This window comes from Pleurodeles waltl, chromosome 3_2 (genome assembly GCF_031143425.1).
Source record: "Pleurodeles waltl isolate 20211129_DDA chromosome 3_2, aPleWal1.hap1.20221129, whole genome shotgun sequence".
Lineage (NCBI taxonomy): Eukaryota > Metazoa > Chordata > Amphibia > Caudata > Salamandridae > Pleurodeles > Pleurodeles waltl.
In genome coordinates, this window is record NC_090441.1 from 76393003 (window position 1) to 76411931 (window position 18929).

Consider the following 18929-nt stretch of genomic DNA (forward strand, 5'->3'; position numbering starts at 1 on the left):
GAACCTGCAACAGCCTTCTTTTGATGACTGGGAGAAAGGCTTTCAAGGCTAGCCAGATGTCAATGTTATGATGGTCAAATGAAAGGTGGCTTCTTTTGATCTTGGGCCGTCATTTTCTGAGATAAGGATGGTGTCAGATAGCCTGCCATGGTGCTGAGCCCATTGTAAACAAAGGTTCCATTGTAAGACCTGCATATGCCATCTGAACCACAGGGCAACGAGGATACAGAAGACTAAGAGGTCAAGAAGTCTCAGAACCATCCTCACCAAGACCCAGGATTGAGCTTCAAACATCTAGGTCAGATCCAGAATGTCCTGGACTCACTACAGTGGCAGAAAGGCCCTGAATGCCACCACGTTCAGAATTGCCCATATTGAGGAAATCCTCTATATGGGCATAATTAAGGTTGATCTTCTGTGCATTGATGATAAAGCCAAGGGAAGAAAGAAGAACAACCATCACTTGAAGGTGGTCTGTGACAGCTGCAACGATCCCGCCTTATGCAGACAGTCAGTGTGGTACAAGAATGTATGCATCCCTGACCTATAATGATGAACTACAACTGCTGCCATCACCTTTATGAACACCCAAGGGGGCCAAGGGGAAGACAAAAGTTAGAACGTCAAATTGGAAGTGTTCCATCCTTGCTTTGAGCCACACTTAGCGTCTGGGGGACTGCAGGATGGGTAAATGAAAATACACATCATACAAGTCCAAGGACCGCATCCAAACTCTAGGGTTGAGAGCAGAACGAACCTGAGGCACAATGAGAGTTTTGAATTTGACCTTCGTAAGAAGGCATTCAGAGGCAAAAGTCTAAGATGGGCCAGAGTCCTCGATCCTTCTTGGGTAAGAGGAAGTAGCAGAGTAACGGCCCTAACCTATATCCAACTCAGGTACTCTTTCAATCGCACTTTTGGCAGGGGGTAAATTGACCTCCTTCATTAGGAAGGTAGAGTGCTCTGTCAAAACCTGAGCTGAGACAAGAGGATTGCATAGGAGGGAAGAAATGAAAGGTCGGGCATGGCCCTTTTGATCAATCTGCAGTACTCATAGATCTGATGTGACAGATTTCCAGCCTTGGGAAAATGTTTATCTTATCCACAACTGGCTGGCTGAGTCCCTACAAGAGCAAATTAGAATGGTTTAGTAGCCACTGCGGTAGGATGGTTGCTGATGTGAACAGCTGGCTGCCACCAACCCCTGCATGTGAGCTGCAAAATGTCTGAGCTGACTGTTGCAGTTGAACTGACTGGGATGGCTGACTTTGGTATGCCAGGCCTCATAACTATCCCTAGAACTTTCTGTAGAGTTGTTGAAACTGATGGGCCAGTGAGAGCAACCCTAGGGAGCAGGCTGCAAACCTCTCTTACACCAATTCAGACTTCTCCCTAAAAAGTGAGAGCCACCAAAGGGAGTCTCCATCAGAGACACTTGGATGTCTTCTGAAAATGCAGTTGCACACATCCATGAGTGCCACCTGAGCCCTATGTTGGTGCCCATGGCATGACTCATTCTGTGGTATTGAACACAGTTGGTATAGTGTATTTTTGCATTGTTCTGCCCATCTGCGATATAACCAGCAAAGATCACTCTGAGACGTTCTGGAATGTCCGGGAAGATCTCACTAGCCATGTCCCACATTCAGAGATCTTAGGGTAACGATAGCTGAAGAGAGTAACAGCTTCCCAAATGGAATAATACACTCAGATACCCTTTCAGGAGGGGCAGAAAGCCTGGCACGGGCCAATGTTAGCTCAGAGTCAGTGACCAGCAAGTGGATAGGAACTGGCACAGGTGCCTGCGCAGTCATCGATAACCCTGGCACAGAACAAACCATGATGCACCTGGAGGCAAGGATAGAAGTCTGGATATGGGTTAGGCATCTATTTCTGTTGACATGAAAAGGATGTGACTCATAGCACAAGATCATCTGCAGTGTGAGCTTGAAGACCTAGATAAAGTGTGTGGTGTAAAAAAACCTTTCTGACAGATTCGATAGACTGGATAAGAAGGTCAGTAACACAACTGCCTTATTAATAAGGAAGTATGAAATGGAGCTGGGCAGAAACAAAGTATGAGATCATTTACTTACTCCCAATGAAGAAATAATAGTCACCAAGCAACCATTTCACAAGATATCTGACTTCTAAGTATATTCAAAGAGAGCCAACAACAACGTAAATCCCATTACCATTGAACAGAAGGTATTCTAAGTAAAGGAAACAACTTTTCTAAGGACTTCTAAGAAGTCCTTTATCACAAGAATTGTGAAAAATGCCTCGGAAGGACACTTACGATATGCTACGAAGGCAGCCAAATGTGCTTTTATAGATAAAAAGTAAAGGTCTTTTTTCCCAAAATGAGAAGGTAATTCTACTTGCTTGGTGACACGGTCTAGGGTCCACCTGCCTCTCCAAATACCAGATGCAGAATATCTTCAACTTGAAAGCATAAGAATGTCTACTGGATTCACACTACACTATATTTAGGATATTAATTCAATTATTTGGTAGTTTCAGGTCCCCATGTACTCAGGAACAAAGCCAGTAAGCTCAGTGATTGTTGGGCTTGATGGAGGAACTTGTCTAATATCCTCAATAGAAAACCCACCCAGCCTGTGCAGAAGCCTTTTTGTGTGATCATATTAACAGGGGAAATCGGTTTGAAATCATGATAGCTGGAGCCAATTTAGAGAAATCAGAATGAGTTTTATTAAGCACTGCCATAGAGGATCAGCTTCTGAACTGAAGGGTAAATGTAAACAAATTTCCTTGTCTAGTACATTAAAACATTGCTACGTCGGGAGCGAAGTTCTAGTATCTTGATATATATCACTGAAATTATGCATTTGTTTCAGTAACCAACAAATCACTATCTGAAAGAATCCTGTTTGCAAAGATGTCTGAGAGTACACTGTCACTCAGAGCTCACTAGGATTCTTGTGATATGTGTGCATGTGTCAATCATTTCCAATTATAAGGTTCTGGCAAAATAACTGCTTTGAGACTGATATATCTCAATAATGTTCTGTTCCAAAATGACTGCTCTTCTGTTAACAAGCATCTGAACCTTGTTCTCCTGCTTGTTGATGTAGTACATCATAGTTTTGGAGCTGTCTGCACAGCAGAGACTCAGATGAAGTTGTTGGAAGAAATGGTTGCAGGGCTACATAGCTCACCCTTAGTCCCAATATAGCGAGTCATATTTCTGTTCTTTCTGTGACTAATTTCCAAAAGAAATGGTTCCAGGACTACATAGCTCACCCTCAGTCCTAAGATAGTTAGTTGTATTTCTGTTCTTTCTGTGACTAATTCCCTTAAGCCATCAGTTGGTTGATGTGTGCTCCTTCTCCTTCCAACAATGTATCCATCATGACTGTCTGCCACAGAAGGGCTTTATGAAAGAAAACATTTGAAAGCATATCTGATCCTGGACAACACAATCCCAGGGATTGCACAGTTGACTCAATCATCAAAAGCTGTTCTTTCCCCATGTTTGTGGGAGAGCGTGTAGCCTGGTGTTTGGGACTATGAAACGCATGAGGGCATAGACCCCACAACAGTGGAGACTCTTCTGACTACTCAATGAGCAGTTGTCTTCAGATGTTGACACTTGCTTTGATTAAAACACAAGCTGTTTTGCAACCTGCATGTTCAAAACTGTTCCATCCAAGAAAATGGATGATCCACACTGACTATAAAGTTCATTTATGCTTGCTGTCACAGAGGTTTATTATTGTTGAAAATTCTAGGTACGCCTGCATCACTTCAGTCTGCATACTGTCACGAGCAGCCAATCGTCTGCCTAAACCGGATAGTCATTCCTTGAAGAAAGGTAGTTTAGAGTAGAAGGCAGAAAGCATCCCCAGGAACGGAAGGTGGGTGCAGTAATGAATTCTACAGGTGACAGCATATAAACTTAGTAACCTCCGTCAAGTGACACCCAGAGGACACCTATTCTTTCACTCCACCATCAGTCACTCAGCTGCACATGAAAAGTAGCCACCAGTGGCCCACCATCCAATGTTAATTGACTGCAGAAAATCTAGTAAATCCATGCAGTACCATGAGCAGATAAAACATATCTCAATTTTTCTGAAATTCCTCTCCTAGAAGACTTCCTACAACACTCCATGGCTTTTCCAGCAGCCAGTTTCTGACCAGAGTTGTGTTTTTGAAACATTTTTGTTTACTGCCCAAATATCGCTAACAAGTCGATAGAACATTTAAGCCCACTGATGTTTTTCTGACTGCTTTATCACTTTTTTGCCATTTTTCACCTGATTATGTAACCTAATTGGATCCAGTGCACCATCGTTACAGAGTTCTGGGACTATCCGTTTCTGGCAGATGTCTTCTCTCAATCTCAATTGCTAATGTTCCTCTCCCAATCCAAACTTCGGAATAGCGCCACTTGCCCACCTTCTGAGCTTCAATGAGCCGGAGACAAATCCAAGCAATGGTAAACAGTTATTACCACGGCCAGGATCAGAAAATATTGCATGTAACCGATGCCCAATGAAGGAAAAATAGCAAAGGGGTGGACAAAAGAGACAATGTTCAGCAATTGCCTCCAAATGTTCAAACATGTTTTCACTTAACTGTTTCCGCCTTGCCCACCGCTGACACACGTCTCACGTCCCTCTCAGGAGCGGAGAGTTTGTTGTTTTACTGTTACATACATTTTTACTCTTCTAAAAATGAATTTTCCCACTTTCGTGTGAAATCTCGATCGAAACTTACATTCCAATTCCAATAACGTATACATTAATTTTCTAGTTAAAGGCAAAAGCTGCAGAATGCAATTTAATCCTATATTTGACATATCCCTTCCCTCGGGAGAAAGAGGAAGACTTTGAATGACTTCCCTCTTCTATTTTAATTTAAAACAAAACACCTTTTCTAGCTCTCATTCTTATATATGCCATGTTCAAACAGATTTTACACTTCTTAATGGTGGGAGATGCAAGGTACCAGATGACACAGTGTGTATGCTGATCCTTCAATAACGCCTTCCCCCATAAAAAGAATCTGTGAAACAGAGGAAGAATACTGGCTGAGAGGTGATAAGAAGAGTGAAAACACCTTTACAAACAAGCAGAGACATTTTCCACCTTTCAAAACACCCTTGAAACATCCTAAGGTATTGAGTAAAACTGAAACCCCCCAACAGAAAACACAATATCCGATCAAAAGTAGCCTCTGAGAAGGCTGCTTTCTTTGCGTATCCTGGTTTTGCCACAGACGACCTTTGGCCTGGCACACTGAGACATTTACCCAAGTGGAAGGGGTTAAGGAGTTCAAAACTCATTCGCCCTAGGAAACCCTGTTATCTTGCCAGGGTGAATGTTTCTGAAATAATAAGTATAAGTGTAAGTGGGTGATTAGTGAAGCTAATGCTTGCTATTATAATGTTTTTAAGGCTGTATCCTTAGGGTTGCATGTCAGGAAATGGAGCACAAAAATAGTGTGCTGCAAAACAATTATAGTCTGAATATAGTCTATCAAACTGTAGTGAAGTTAAGTACATATAGGTGATGATAGATTTACCATTAGCGTTACATTTACGCAGCTTGAAGAAATGTGCATTGAAAACTTTCCTATGGACGGAGTTAAGAATAGCAAACAAATACTTATATATGCTTACCTTCACTATGTTATTATAGATTTAACAATTCCTAATTAAGTGTCATCCTGCTGCTGGTCACTCGTTCTGGAGATGGCGGGGCCACCAGACCTCTTGGAACTGCTCCTCCTGGCCCTGGAACCAAAATCACCACAAACGTCCCTCCCCTCCCCATGCTTTTGAATTTGTGGCTGGTCGCTGAGATCAAAATGGTGGCTGCAGCCTGCTTGATGGGGGGGTGGAGGGTTTGGAATTATGGAGGTCTCTGGGGCCATGAATGGTGTGGAATGGTCGCTACTAGATTGCCGCTTTGTGGGCTGTCGCCCGTGGCACCCTGTGCAATGCCACCTTGTGCTTCCCGGTTCTGGTGCTCCCTTAGGCCCCCATCATGCCCAACGGCTCCAGATTGCAACTGTAGGTGGTGCTTTGACTGAAGTAGGCTGAGCTACCCAGAGGTTCTCATAGCTTGCTATTTAGGCCTTGGCCAACCATGTTATCGGTACTACTTGGGGCTAATATGATTTATTGGCAAGGTATGGATGCCTATATATGGAAATACGTGATAGCAAGTCATAACTCTTTGCCTTTTGTGAGTTAACATTCCACTCCCAAGATACCTTGATGTAAATGGAAATTGTTTCGTAATTTTATTATTGTGAATTTTATTATTAAAAATTACAATCATCGAAAAAGTTCATTCTTTTTGATATTCGATAATTCAATTTGCAAAGGCAAGATTATAATATCTGAAGCATTTCCAGGATATCCCCTTATTTCTCTCTGCACATTGCTCCCTTTTTCGGGGGCCAAAGTACTTCGCTACAATACACTTGTCTTGTTTGAAAAAAAAAAAAAAAAAAAAAAAAAGTGCTGCTCTGTCTTTAGGTTTTTATATTATACTCTTCTTTTAAAAAAAAAATTCTTCTGGTTTTAACTATTGTTTCGATCAGTTATTATGGTTACGCTGCTAAGTTTTTCATTAACCATAAAATAAAAATATCCTACTCTAATACGGCCACTGCTCCAATAGCTAACTTTGGTTCCGAGGGAAATGGTGTTCATCCATGATCTTTAGTAAGACCTATCAGCAATAGGACAGCAGATTATTGTCCTACCGAACAACCCCACGGGTTTCAGATTAATACACCAAGTTTAACCGCCAACAGCAGGTAAACTCTAACACCATACTGATGATGGCCAGTTAATTGTTGTGTATGATTGCGGTTGGGGCGTGTCCAAGATGGCGACCGGGTCGGACGCATAATCCGCAGCTCCGACCCGGCCTATAACAAGGATCCTGACAAAAGACACTTTGACCCGCTGCGGGGGTGAGAATCATCCTCCCCCAGCAGCGGAACCAACGTGACGGTGGCGACGGCGGGCGGAGAGCTGAGGGAGCTGCTTGGGGCGCCTGGCTTGCGCCCGATCTGAGGGACGCTCGGGGTGCCATCTTCCGCCGCGCGTTCGTGCTGGGAGATGCCCGAGCGCTGCGGGAGCTGAAGAACTGTGGCGGCCGGAGCCGCGATTGTGCAGAACGGCGGAGCTCCCTATGGGCGGTGAGTGGAGGACTATCCCTTTTAGGCACTGCGCCTTGAGGACCCCGCCCCAGCGTGGCTACGGTCGTGGGGCGCCGGGCGTGCCGAGCTGAGCGCTCTGAGGGACGCCTATGCCCCTTCGGAGTTCACGTGGACTCTTAGTTGGCCTAGTCAATACCTGAAAGGCCACCAGATACAGGGGAATACGGATTTTGATGGGCCAAAACAACATGATACAGTCACAGTGGGTTGCGCCCACACGGGAATACATCGGATCACCATGATGGGGGCAAGCAAGGAGTAGAAGTGTCTAGTCTCAGGGTACATGAAAAACTGATGCCATATCAACACAAAAACTAACAGGAACCCAGGAGTAAATAAACCATAGAAGCAACTGACCTAGGAGGCGCCCACTGGCGTGCGCGCAGCGGGAAAACAGGAGCCCATCTGACACTTTCAGGCACTGTGTCGTAGTTAGACCTCTATACACCATATGGGACGTGCCGCTGGCGACGTAGCACTTTGCCAATGTGATACAATTAGACAACACAACACTGAATTTAGAGAGCAGCAATAAAACTGAGCGGGAACCACCTGAAGGGAAAACCAAAGACTCTGCGTGTGCCCCCAGGAATCATGGACCCTACTAAACCGCCTCCAACATCCAGGGCTACAGACACATGCCAAACCCTTCAGAAAATGGAAGCGACCCTACAAACGCACTCAACACAGTTCGAAAAGGTGCTGCAAGCCATACTTGATACTAAAACAACACTGGAAGCGAAGATTGGCTCAATCACAGAGGATGTTAACCTGCTTCACGCGGACCAAGAGGCACTGGCAGAAAAGGTCGCTGAGCTAGAAAAAGACACGTCACACCTCACACCATCTATGATCGAGGTTAAATCCAGACTAAATGCTATAACAGCTGAAGTTGAGACATTTAAACGCAGAGCCGAAGAATCTGAAGGCAGATAGTGCCGAAATAACATCCGGTTCGTGGGATTTCCGGAACGCGTCGAAGGCCCAAATACAGAACTCTTTATCGAACAATGGCTGATTGAATCGGTGCTGAAAAACAACGTTCCAAAGTTCTTCTCAATAGAACACGCTCACAGGGTCCCGGGCAGACCCCCTCCACCGGGTGCTTATCCACGTCCCCTCATAGCAAAACTACTGAACTACCGTGATAGAGACCTTATACTACAACTATTCCGAAAAATAGGCCCAATACACTATGGGAGCACGCAAATAACCGCCTATCCGGATTTCACAGTAGAGGTACAAAAAAAACTAAACTCATTCTACCGGATCAAAGAGCATCTAAGAGAACACAATATTAAATACTCCTTGTTGTTCCCCGCTAAACTCCGTATACAAGACAACACTCGCACTTTATTTTTCACTACTCCTGAAGACGCATGGACATGGCTCCATGCAAAAGGCCTAGCTGACCCACTACCATCTAAGGATAAAAGCCCTCCCCCGAGAAATAAACGTAGGCCTCGCAGCAAACAAGACAATAAACCTTCCCCTGAACAATCGCGAGTTGAACGATCGCTACTACTACAATCTACAATGCGTTTTGCCAATGTATCACCGACTTCTCTTTCTGGGCAATCAGAAGTAGATCCTGACCTAGAGTTAAACTCTGACTCAACGGACACTACCCGAGGCCCTAACCTCACTCCAAGAACAGCAGATGACATCTGTTAAATCTTCAACCCTGAACAATGGAGGTCACCCCATCCGTAGTTCCTACCTGGATGGTTCCGTCGTTAGCAAACGCATAAACACTTTCCTTACTTTGTGGGCTCGGCTCGTTGACGCTCCTGTTTAGCATGGACACCAACATACGTAAAATAGGCCGGGTCTAAGACACTCAACCACCCGCAGCCATGGAACACCCTCCGCTCCATATGGACCGTTACCCCAAGATGACAAGTTTTGTTACCCCCTTGTTTTTATTACAACTGCCATTGTTGCTAAACATAGCAGATCTTATAGCTGTAGTTAATTGGAACGTTGTATTGTTATATGTATTGACATGTATTATTTGTAGAGCGTCACACTACAATGTAAACTTTAAAGGCAGGTCTCACACCCCAGTAGCCAAGAGGCTAGATGATATGTATAGGTATCAAATAACAAAGAAAATCGGGCTTGCGCAACCACAGGCGGTACCTCCCCACCTTATTTCACTTAGATCCTATGGCACTACAAAATAAGCGCTATACAGCAAGTTATAAAATTCTCACATGGAATGTAAAGGGCATGGCATCCGTGGGCAAAAGACATCGGATTTATACATATCTAAGGAGGCATCAGATTCAAATAGCCATGTTGCAAGAGACACATTTAGATGAATCCTCGTTGGCATATACCAAAACACAATGGAAAGGCCAATTATATGGGACCCCCTTCTCGACATACGCAAGAGGAGTGGCAATCTGGATAGCCACCGGGATCCCGTATACTATGTCCCGCAAACAATGCGACCCTAACGGGCGGTACGTAGTACTGGAGGGTACATTAGACGGAAGCCCCTTAGCCCTGATAACATTATATACCCCAAATACAAACCAGAGGGACTTCCTAGGGACATTGGGCAGCAGCATGCTCAGTGACCCAGCAACAGATGCTATATGGGGAGGCGACTTTAACTGTGTTCTAGATATCTTGAAAGATCGCTCTGTTCCTCCGCTGGATCACGCCCAGGCTAAACGAGCATCGCTAGACCTCGTGGACTGGGCTTCTAATAACGGGCTTAACCTCCCATCCCACACTACGTGAGTACTCGTTCTACTCACCAGTGCATAAACTCTACACTAGGCTAGATATGTTCTTCGCTACACCTAACATAATCCCAAAGGTAACTTCGTCTGGCTACCTAGCCCGTACTATATCAGATCATAACCCACACTTCTCCATACTGCTATGGGGATACATACATGCCAGCATTCCAACATGGCGCCTGCAACCAGACGCCCTGACTGACCCCCCCTTTAACACTGAATTGGCCACATGCCTGTCGACCTACTTCTCTCTAAATAAAAATACAACATCAACCCGAGCCACCGAGTGGGATGCACATAAAGTGGTAATTAGAGGACACTGTCTGGCAGTGTCGGTGGGCATTAAGAAAATGCTGACTTTAGAGCTACTAAAATTGGAAGCCAAAATACAAAAGGCGGAGACCGAAGTCTCAATAAATAAAGCCCCAACAGAAACGCTCATATCATTGAAAGCAAAATACAGAGAAACAGATGACAGTCTTAGCAGGCACAATTATAGACACTTTAAAACGAGACAACATGCTGAGGGGGACAGATCGGTCAAACTGCTGGCGTGGTTAGTGCGGCAATCCCCGCAATCATCGCCGATAGGAGCTATCAAATTGCAAACAGGGATGGTGGTTAACACTCAAACGGACATCAACAAAGCCTTCTATACGTACTATCACATGTTGTACCAATCCTCTATCCCCCCTACAGAACAACAATTGACCGAATTTCTAGTCCAGATTCCCCAAAATTCTAACATCGTCAACAACGCTGATATCCTAGATGGCCCCATTACTATTGAGGAGCTCCGCTTGGCCCTCTCTCAAATGGCACGCGGCAAGTCTCCTGGCACTGACGGTCTACCACCAGAATATTACATCTCGCAAAGTAATCATTTGTTACAGCCATTGTTGGAGGTGTTTAACGAAGCACGCAATAGAAAACAATTGCCAGATTCTATGAGGGAAGCACTAATAGTGGTCCTGCCCAAGCCGGGACGTGATCCACTGGATGTCAGATCATATAGACCACTCTCGCTACTGAATACTGATTGCAAACTTCTAGGGAAAATCCTAGCAAATAGATTGCTCCCCCACTTACCACACTTAGTACATCCTGACCAGTCGGGATTTATCCCGGGAAGAAACACTTTTCTCAATATAAGGCGCCTAATCCGTATCATGCACAATACCACTGATCCAGATAGTGTGACCGTGTCACTAGACATAGAGAAGGAGTTCGATACACTGGGATGGGAATACCTATTCAGGACCCTCAAGGCGTTCGGATTCCGGAGTGGCTTCATTGACTGGATAGCTACACTATATTCCAAACCAACAGCCCGAGTTAAAACCGGTCAGGTAGTGTCGGAAGCCTTTCCTGTGAACAGAGGAACCAGGCAGGGCTGCCCGCTCTCTCCATTGCTGTTTGCAATAGCTATGGAACCACTTGCAATTAAGCTCAGAAGCGATGCGCACAAATGGGGCATAAGGGAGTTCGACACATACCACATAATATCCTTGTGTGCGGATGATGCCCTGATATATTTGCGTAATCACTCTGTCTCCCTGCCTAAGATAATGCATATACTGAATAGGTTTGCTTTTGTATCTGGATTACATGTGAATTGGTCTAAATCCTGTATCTTTCCTCTTATTTGCTTGTCCCCCGAACGTCGAGCATCCCTCCCCATGCATCAACTACCATGGTCGCATCAAACCTTCAAATATCTGGGTGTTCAAGTATATCATTCTATGTCAGACCTAAAAGAAGGTAACCTAGACAGGCTGCTTCGCTCCACCCGTGGTTCCCTGACATTTTGGAGCTCCTTGCCCTTATCGCCTATGGGCCGGATAGCAATAGTTAGAATGCTAATATTACCAAGATTCTTATATTATTTTTCTGCACTTCCGATATCCTTACCACGCTCGTTTTTCCACAAAGTACATTCCCTACTGACTGACCTGCTATGGGGCAGAGACAGACGCAGAGTAGCCCTAACCACCACACAATATCCACAAGAGGAGGGGGGCTTGGGCATGCCGAACTTGGAGCTATACTATGCAGCAGCCCAACTTCAATGGGTCACTAAATGGCTCAACGAGCCGCCCAATACAGAGTCTACAGCAATAGAGGCTTATATAACCCCAACAACAACACTGACATGGTTATTAACAGGGCTCCCTCACCTACTACATAATACTCCCCTGCTAGATTCGGCTAGTATGTATGTATGTAGGCTGAAGGATAACCAATGAATGATTAACAATTAAAGAATTTTTATGTAACATTATTGTTCCCTAATAATAATTAAAACATACTTGTTCCAATGCCCAAAGAGCATATTGTTTCTTTCAACAACTAAATGGCCATCAAACAAATATACTTGCAAATGTATATGAGAAAATTATTGTCTTAAAATATTTTGTACCTTTGCCTGAGTTTTACAACATATTAAATTAAGCAGGAAAAAGGGCCATACCTCGTGCACATACACTTAGTGTACCAAACCCAGAAAGGAACTCCGGAATCATACAACACAGATTATCTGGGTATAGGGGGGTTTGGAGCCCCTTAATCTACTTATCCAAATACTAGGATATATTAGTCCCTATTTACAGCTTCCTATCCAACTAATTTATCTACCATTCGCAAGAAATCTTTAATGAATTTGTCCTGGTCTGTATAAAGTGTGTACACACTGACCGAACTGAAACATCTATGCAACATCTTCGCAACAGGTCTGACTTATTTATGATACATATATTTGGCCTATTGGGATTTTTATGTGCTCAAATATATTACTGCTAAATTTGTGTGGTACATGATTGCCACACCAGCAACCTTCAAGATTGCCAGTGCTGCAAACTGAGTTGGGAAGTTTGTGTTTTCCAATTTGAATTGGTCCTTTTGTAGAACATGCACCTTGTAGACAAATATGATACCTGAGCCTAGGGATTGCAAATGTGGCCACACTTTTACTCTTTTATTAGGAGAGTCGAGATGCCTCACCTTGAGTGAAGTGAATTGAAGTATAAGGTTGTTAACACTTATTTGCCATCCCTCATTTCCACTTACTATCCATAAACAAACATCTTGGGTGAGGCTCCCTCTCCTCCAACAATAAAACTTCAAACCAAAACGTCATAGGCCTATAACTTACATTCTATAAGTGGGACTTATTACCAGATGATCCCACATTTCTTCTCTTATTTGAATTTACTGGGCCTCACTGTGTCTGTTAGTGGAGGACCAGAGACTCTATGTCTTACCTATTACCAACCTTGACATCTCAGTAGCTATACTTTGATGTGTTTCTGGCTCCTAAGCCCAAATCTCTCTCCTTCAGTGAAGTGTGAGCCTCTGTAAATGTAATCGATTGTTGCTGTGATTGAAAGTCTATAAGTCAATTGAATATTTCCCCATATGTTATGTAGCGTAAGATAACCAACTCATTGGAAATAATTTGCTGATCTCACCCTTGTTTCTTTTCTCCTAGCCCACTTCCAGTATGAGCCTTCAGTTATCAGGTTACTTTCTTTCAGGTTTTAACCTCTCAAACATTTTCTGATATCTGCTTTTCTTTCCATGACTGGTTGTCCTCTTCCAAAGTTTGTTCTGTCCTAGCATCCTCAAAAACACCAGAGCATCTCTTTTCTAAAGAGTTTCTTTGCTGTTCCACTTATACTTCAGCCTTATTGGGAAAAATCCATCCACATATAGTACTTTTGAAAGTATGCTCACTATTATCATGCAAAACTGCTGTGTCTTGGTTGGCATTGGTGGAGACAGTTTGTGGTAACAGAATAGATGGTTGTCCATGACATCCTTGAGACCTGTGTTTCTGAAGAGTTCTTTCTTTGAGACAACATTTTCACCAGTGTCAACTGTGATCATTGAGAAGGCCTAATGTTGTTCTGACTCCTCCTATGAAGCCTTTCAAAGCCCACAGAACGATCTTTCTTCCAACAATCTTGGAAGAGATCATTGATAAACTCAAGAGTTCATTGACATCTTCTTTAATGCTGTGTTCTCTGAGGTCATCTCTTTAAATCCTTTCTCCAGATCGTCACATTTCTCCCTTAAATATCTGTTTTATGACTGTATCCCTTGCATCACTCTTTTGAAAATGTTCTTCCCAACGTATGTTTTCAAATAATGCACAAAATCTGTGGAAGTCTTCCTACCATCAGTCGTGTCCTTGTAAGCAGTGTCCCTCATGATCACATAGGTCCTCTTTTTCCAGCACGGTCTGTCTTATTTGAGATAGCCTGGCATGTCCACTGCATTTGACAGTATTTATGTCTCTTTTCCTGTCACACTCTCCAACGTCTACATGCTTTTTTCTGTATGGTTCTGTGTGTATTTCTAAATATCACTCATTTTTTACAATTATTAGCGGGGCAGTCAATCCGTATGCTGTGAAATGACTGCTTTTAGTAATTGCTGTTTGCAATTCTCTTTCTAGCCCTCATTTAGCGTGTTTTCCAAAGTCGCCTCTCCTTAATGGTGTCAAGTCCAAAAGGCCCTCTATATTTGATTGAGTTCTTGTTTCTAGCTGCCTTCCGGATACCCCCTGTGTTCACTCCCGAGGCTGAAATTCACCAAGCCTTCTATCTTTTGAGTGAGATTCATCATCATTGGGCATGTCAAACGGGGGAGATTCAAACAGGTCAGCTACAGAGGCAAACACTGCTTTGTATTGCATACTCACTTTTTATGCTAGGTGCTGACCCTTCTTTGCTGATGCTTTTCACCATTTTTATCAGGTCACCATTTCAGTGTTCTCTGTGGTGGCATAGACCCAAGCCTACTCCTGTACTTCTTCACATCACCAAATCTACTAGTAGACTAAAGTATTCAAGCAGTGCATGTGGAGTTGAATCTACTACGCTCAAAGGGGATTACGGTGACATGTTGCTCTGCTCAGTCTGCTTCTCAGTTGTGGGCATCATTTTGCTTCTCTAATGTGTGTGTGTCTCTCAATGTTTTCAAACCTTAATGTGACAACTATGGTTGTCCATAGCTGCTTCCAATATGTGCATGCTCCCCACAATCAAGCAGCACAAAAAATCCACAGCTTGGGTCAGGCCATGCCAGGCTCAGGAGCACTGCGTGGGCTATCTTAATTGGCTTCCATCTTGGTCTCAAGTCTCCAGGCTACCTTTGTGAAGAAAGATTAAAACTTGAGCTCCTAATACTTCATATTTGAAAGGTCTGCAAATCAACAGGGTAGAAGTAGATTAAATCAAATGGTTCACCATGTGTTAGCACAAATGCCACCCAACATCTGCCCTTGGATCATTTATTTTAACTTCATATTTTGTCAATATTGGACACAACAGTTGCTTGTCATTAAACGCATTAGTTTTCTGGAAATGTTTGGCTCTACTCAAAATGATATTGCAAACCTTCTCATTCAGTTTACAGTCCATTTACAGCAATGGTACACTGTCCACATTCTACCCCCTTGGCTGCAAAGTGGCATAACAAAGGGTTGAATAAGAACTGCCAACTTACTAATTTCCAGCTGCCTCTGGATTCTGCCCTTGCATCGTTCCCGGTAATCCGACTGCGTAGCATTGTACTCGGACATCACTTCAACAAACTTGCGTGACAGTGTGGAATGCTGCAAAGAAGATGGAAAACACAAGTAATGTAGATGATCTCAAAATACTTGTGGATAGCTGTTGAGGACATACCTCCGATTAGAGCTATAATCTAGGTGTATGGAGAAGAAACATTACTTACCTGATTGCTTTCCTCTGAAAAGCAGTTACAGATTTCCATGGGAAGATGGGAGGGTTGCATGTGAATTCAATAAAAATTTCTAGGAAACATTGTCCCATGGAGCCCGGCGTGAAACATGCAGGGCTGTATAACTGACTTCCAAAAGCTCTAATGCATCTTGAAAGTATGCACTTCAGCATTCGTCCAGCTATGATCACATGGACAGGCAATATGAGATGATGTCTCCTGCAGTGAAAGCATAACCATTTCCACATTTGGCTAGGTGAGAGCTGTGGCCACAGGTTCCTCACCCAATATGAAGAGTACTTCAGCACCCACCCCTGCTTCTTCCGCTCCCACAACAACTGCTCACTAGTAGATATAGATTCTCAAAGATATTTATAACCATTTGGGAGAAGCTTGTATGAGGTCTGGGACACAGTGGTGAGTAGAGGAAAATACAATCTCCTGCTGCCCATAGATTCCCTCTGGCAGGCCCTGGTCTCCTTGGAGCATGATTTCTAACCTGTGCCAAGCTCTGATTTCTTTCACCTTCAGCAATCTGCCAACTTTGACCTCCTTCTGTTCCCTCCGGCTATATCTTCCTGCCAGTCAGATGACAAAGAAAGGTAGCCCGCAACAGACTACAGCCCTTTGTGGCGTGAAGCAAGTGTTTTGAGAATTTGTAAACCTCTCTGAAAAATGCTGGTACGTGATTTTTAAGCTTGACTTAGAGACTACATTTTTCTGCAAAGTTGGCCTGTGATTGTTAAAAATATTTAAGAGATGCTGTTTAGTAAGTGTTAAATAGGTCTGAAAAATGCAGATCGTTGATTGTTAAACATCTACTAAAGGCAGGTAATTGGCAACAAGATGCTCCCCAAGGGCACAGCTCATTCCTTAAATATCGAATTCACAGATACAACAATTCATATTAACAGACGTTTCGGCTGTCTCAAATACACAACACTGCACCAATATTATGCATTTGGCATAGCAAAATGTACCAAAATAAAAACACGCTCCTGGCACAAACTAAAGCTCAGATACAACAGACATAATAATAGAAAGTTCGCCCACACAGCGGCACAGAAAACACACTTTAAAGTCATATACTTAGCAATGTGAAAGTTTTTAGCAAAATAAGGGACTTATTTGGAGTTTGGCAGAGAGGCCATTCCATCGCAATGGTGACAGCGTACCCTCTCTCCCAAACTCATGGTCCAGCCGCCTGATTTAGATGTGGGTGGCTTAAAAATATGCAGGCGAAAGAGCCTACTCTGCCTCTGTCACTGATATATTCCTTAAATGGCCTAATGAAGTACAGAGCATTGGAGGTTAGCCATCCAGCCGTGCACCCAAACAATTTAAAGTAGGTGATTGGATATTGTTTTTTGCTGTCTGTCACTGCTGGGCGAAACTTGTAGCAGGACTCTTTTTGCAACTTTCTGTGAATGGCTGAAAATGCCTCCAATAATATTCGGTGAGTCATACTGGGGGGAGTAGGCAGCTGTCCCAAGCACCAGTGCCTGCTCTCCCCAATTCTGATGGCCCCCATTCACAAGAGGACAGCTTCCACTTTGCAAATGTCTCACCATCCCCTTTTTGGGATTTGGTATCATATCAAAGGTTTGTGACCATCACTGTGGTCATAAATCATTGATACATTGCATACTGACTTGCAAAGGAGTAGGAGGTGTTCTTTACATGCACTCTGTCCTTTGCAAGTCCCTAAGGACAGCAAAGTATACTCTGCAAGTCAGAAAAACATTTCTGACTCACAAAGTACACTTTATTCATTGTGAAAGACTGTTCTGCACTTACAAAACCTGAGGATTTGGAAAACAAGTAGGATTTGCATTCATAAAATAGTTCTGTACCTCTAGATCTTTGTAAACACGTTTTCAATTTCTTACTCGTAGAGAAATATTACTTCAGAGACAAGCAAGGAGAGCTTGATAAGCAAGAAAATATAGTTTTTGGTGGGCCTGTTCTATAAGGGGTAGAAGGGCATGGTTTGTCATTATTCAGCAATGAAATTATCAGGCCTGATCTCTGCCTAGATTTGACCACAAAATCTAGGGGCCAGATGTATCAAAAAGTTTTGCACTCGCAAACGGTGCGAATCGGTAAATTCGGCTGTTTGCGAGTGCAAAACAGTGGTCTGCGAATGCATGAAATGCATTTGCAGACCACAAATAAGAAATCGCTAAAATTGCGATTTCTTGCGTTGCGACCTGGAAAGTGCGAGTTGCAATTTGCGATTCGCAATTTCCAGGTCGCAAGGCTGTGCTGCAAAAAATCGCAAATTGCGATTTTTCCAAAATTGGCATTTTGCACTTGCAAAATACCATGCTTTGCAACCAGGTGGTAACCTGGTGCAAAATTTAAAAATGCAGCTAAACTGCATTTTTAAATTTAACATGTTGGCATGTGTGTACCTTACATGTTAAAAAAAAAGTTTTTGGGGTGCAGTTGAGGGGGCCTTAGGCCCCCAGCACCCTGGCCTTTTGCATTTCCAAAATTGCGATTTCTGGTTCAGAAATCGCAATTTTGGAAATGCAAAAAATTTGCAGCTAGGGGCCAACAGGCCCATAGCTGCGAATGGGGCCGGTATCGCAATTTGCGATTCGGTAATAGCTTTTGCGATTTTTTATAAATCGCTATTACCGATTCGCAAATGTGATACATGGCCCTTTGCAAGTCGGTAATAGCGATTTCTTAAAAATCGCTATTACCGAATCGCAATGGGCCGTGATGGTACATCTGGCCCTAGATGTCTTTCCTACTCCCACTCATGGTTAACTTCATGGTGCTCAATGCTGCATCATTCATATATCTTGATGTCAAGGTCTTGGGGTACTCCACTCAAATGTGAAGCACCTAACGACTATAATGACTTTCTTGATGTCAAGGACCCTCACCACCATTCAGGGTGCCACCATCTTCGGCAACCCAACATCGAAAGGGACTAGCTAAAGCTCAGAACTATGCTTGTGTCTCCTTAACCTCTGCTGATGTTGGCGTAAGTGTTTGTCCCCATTCCTGCTCTGGAGGTCGACATAATAAATCTTCCACAATTATACACCAACACCACTCAGACATAAAGGAAGCTGTGCGACAACCACCTTAGAAGAAAAGCATTCATGTTACTGTACCAATTTATACATCTCTGCTCCTCCTACAACACCAAAAGACACCACCTTCACCAAGAGAAGAGGCATGCTGATAACCGATCAAACGATGATGGCT

The 18929-nt window shown here is 43.5% G+C and overlaps 1 protein-coding gene across 1 annotated transcript in view; it reads right to left on the minus strand.

Annotated features, from left to right (window-relative positions):
- The window catches only part of STX1A (syntaxin 1A), a 702444-nt gene that overhangs the window by 181811 nt on the left and 501704 nt on the right, over window positions 1–18929 (minus strand). The window contains exon 6 of the mRNA XM_069226788.1: window positions 15468–15576. Coding sequence (XP_069082889.1) covers window positions 15468–15576 — 109 coding nt within the window. The remainder of the gene's footprint in view (window positions 1–15467; window positions 15577–18929) is intronic.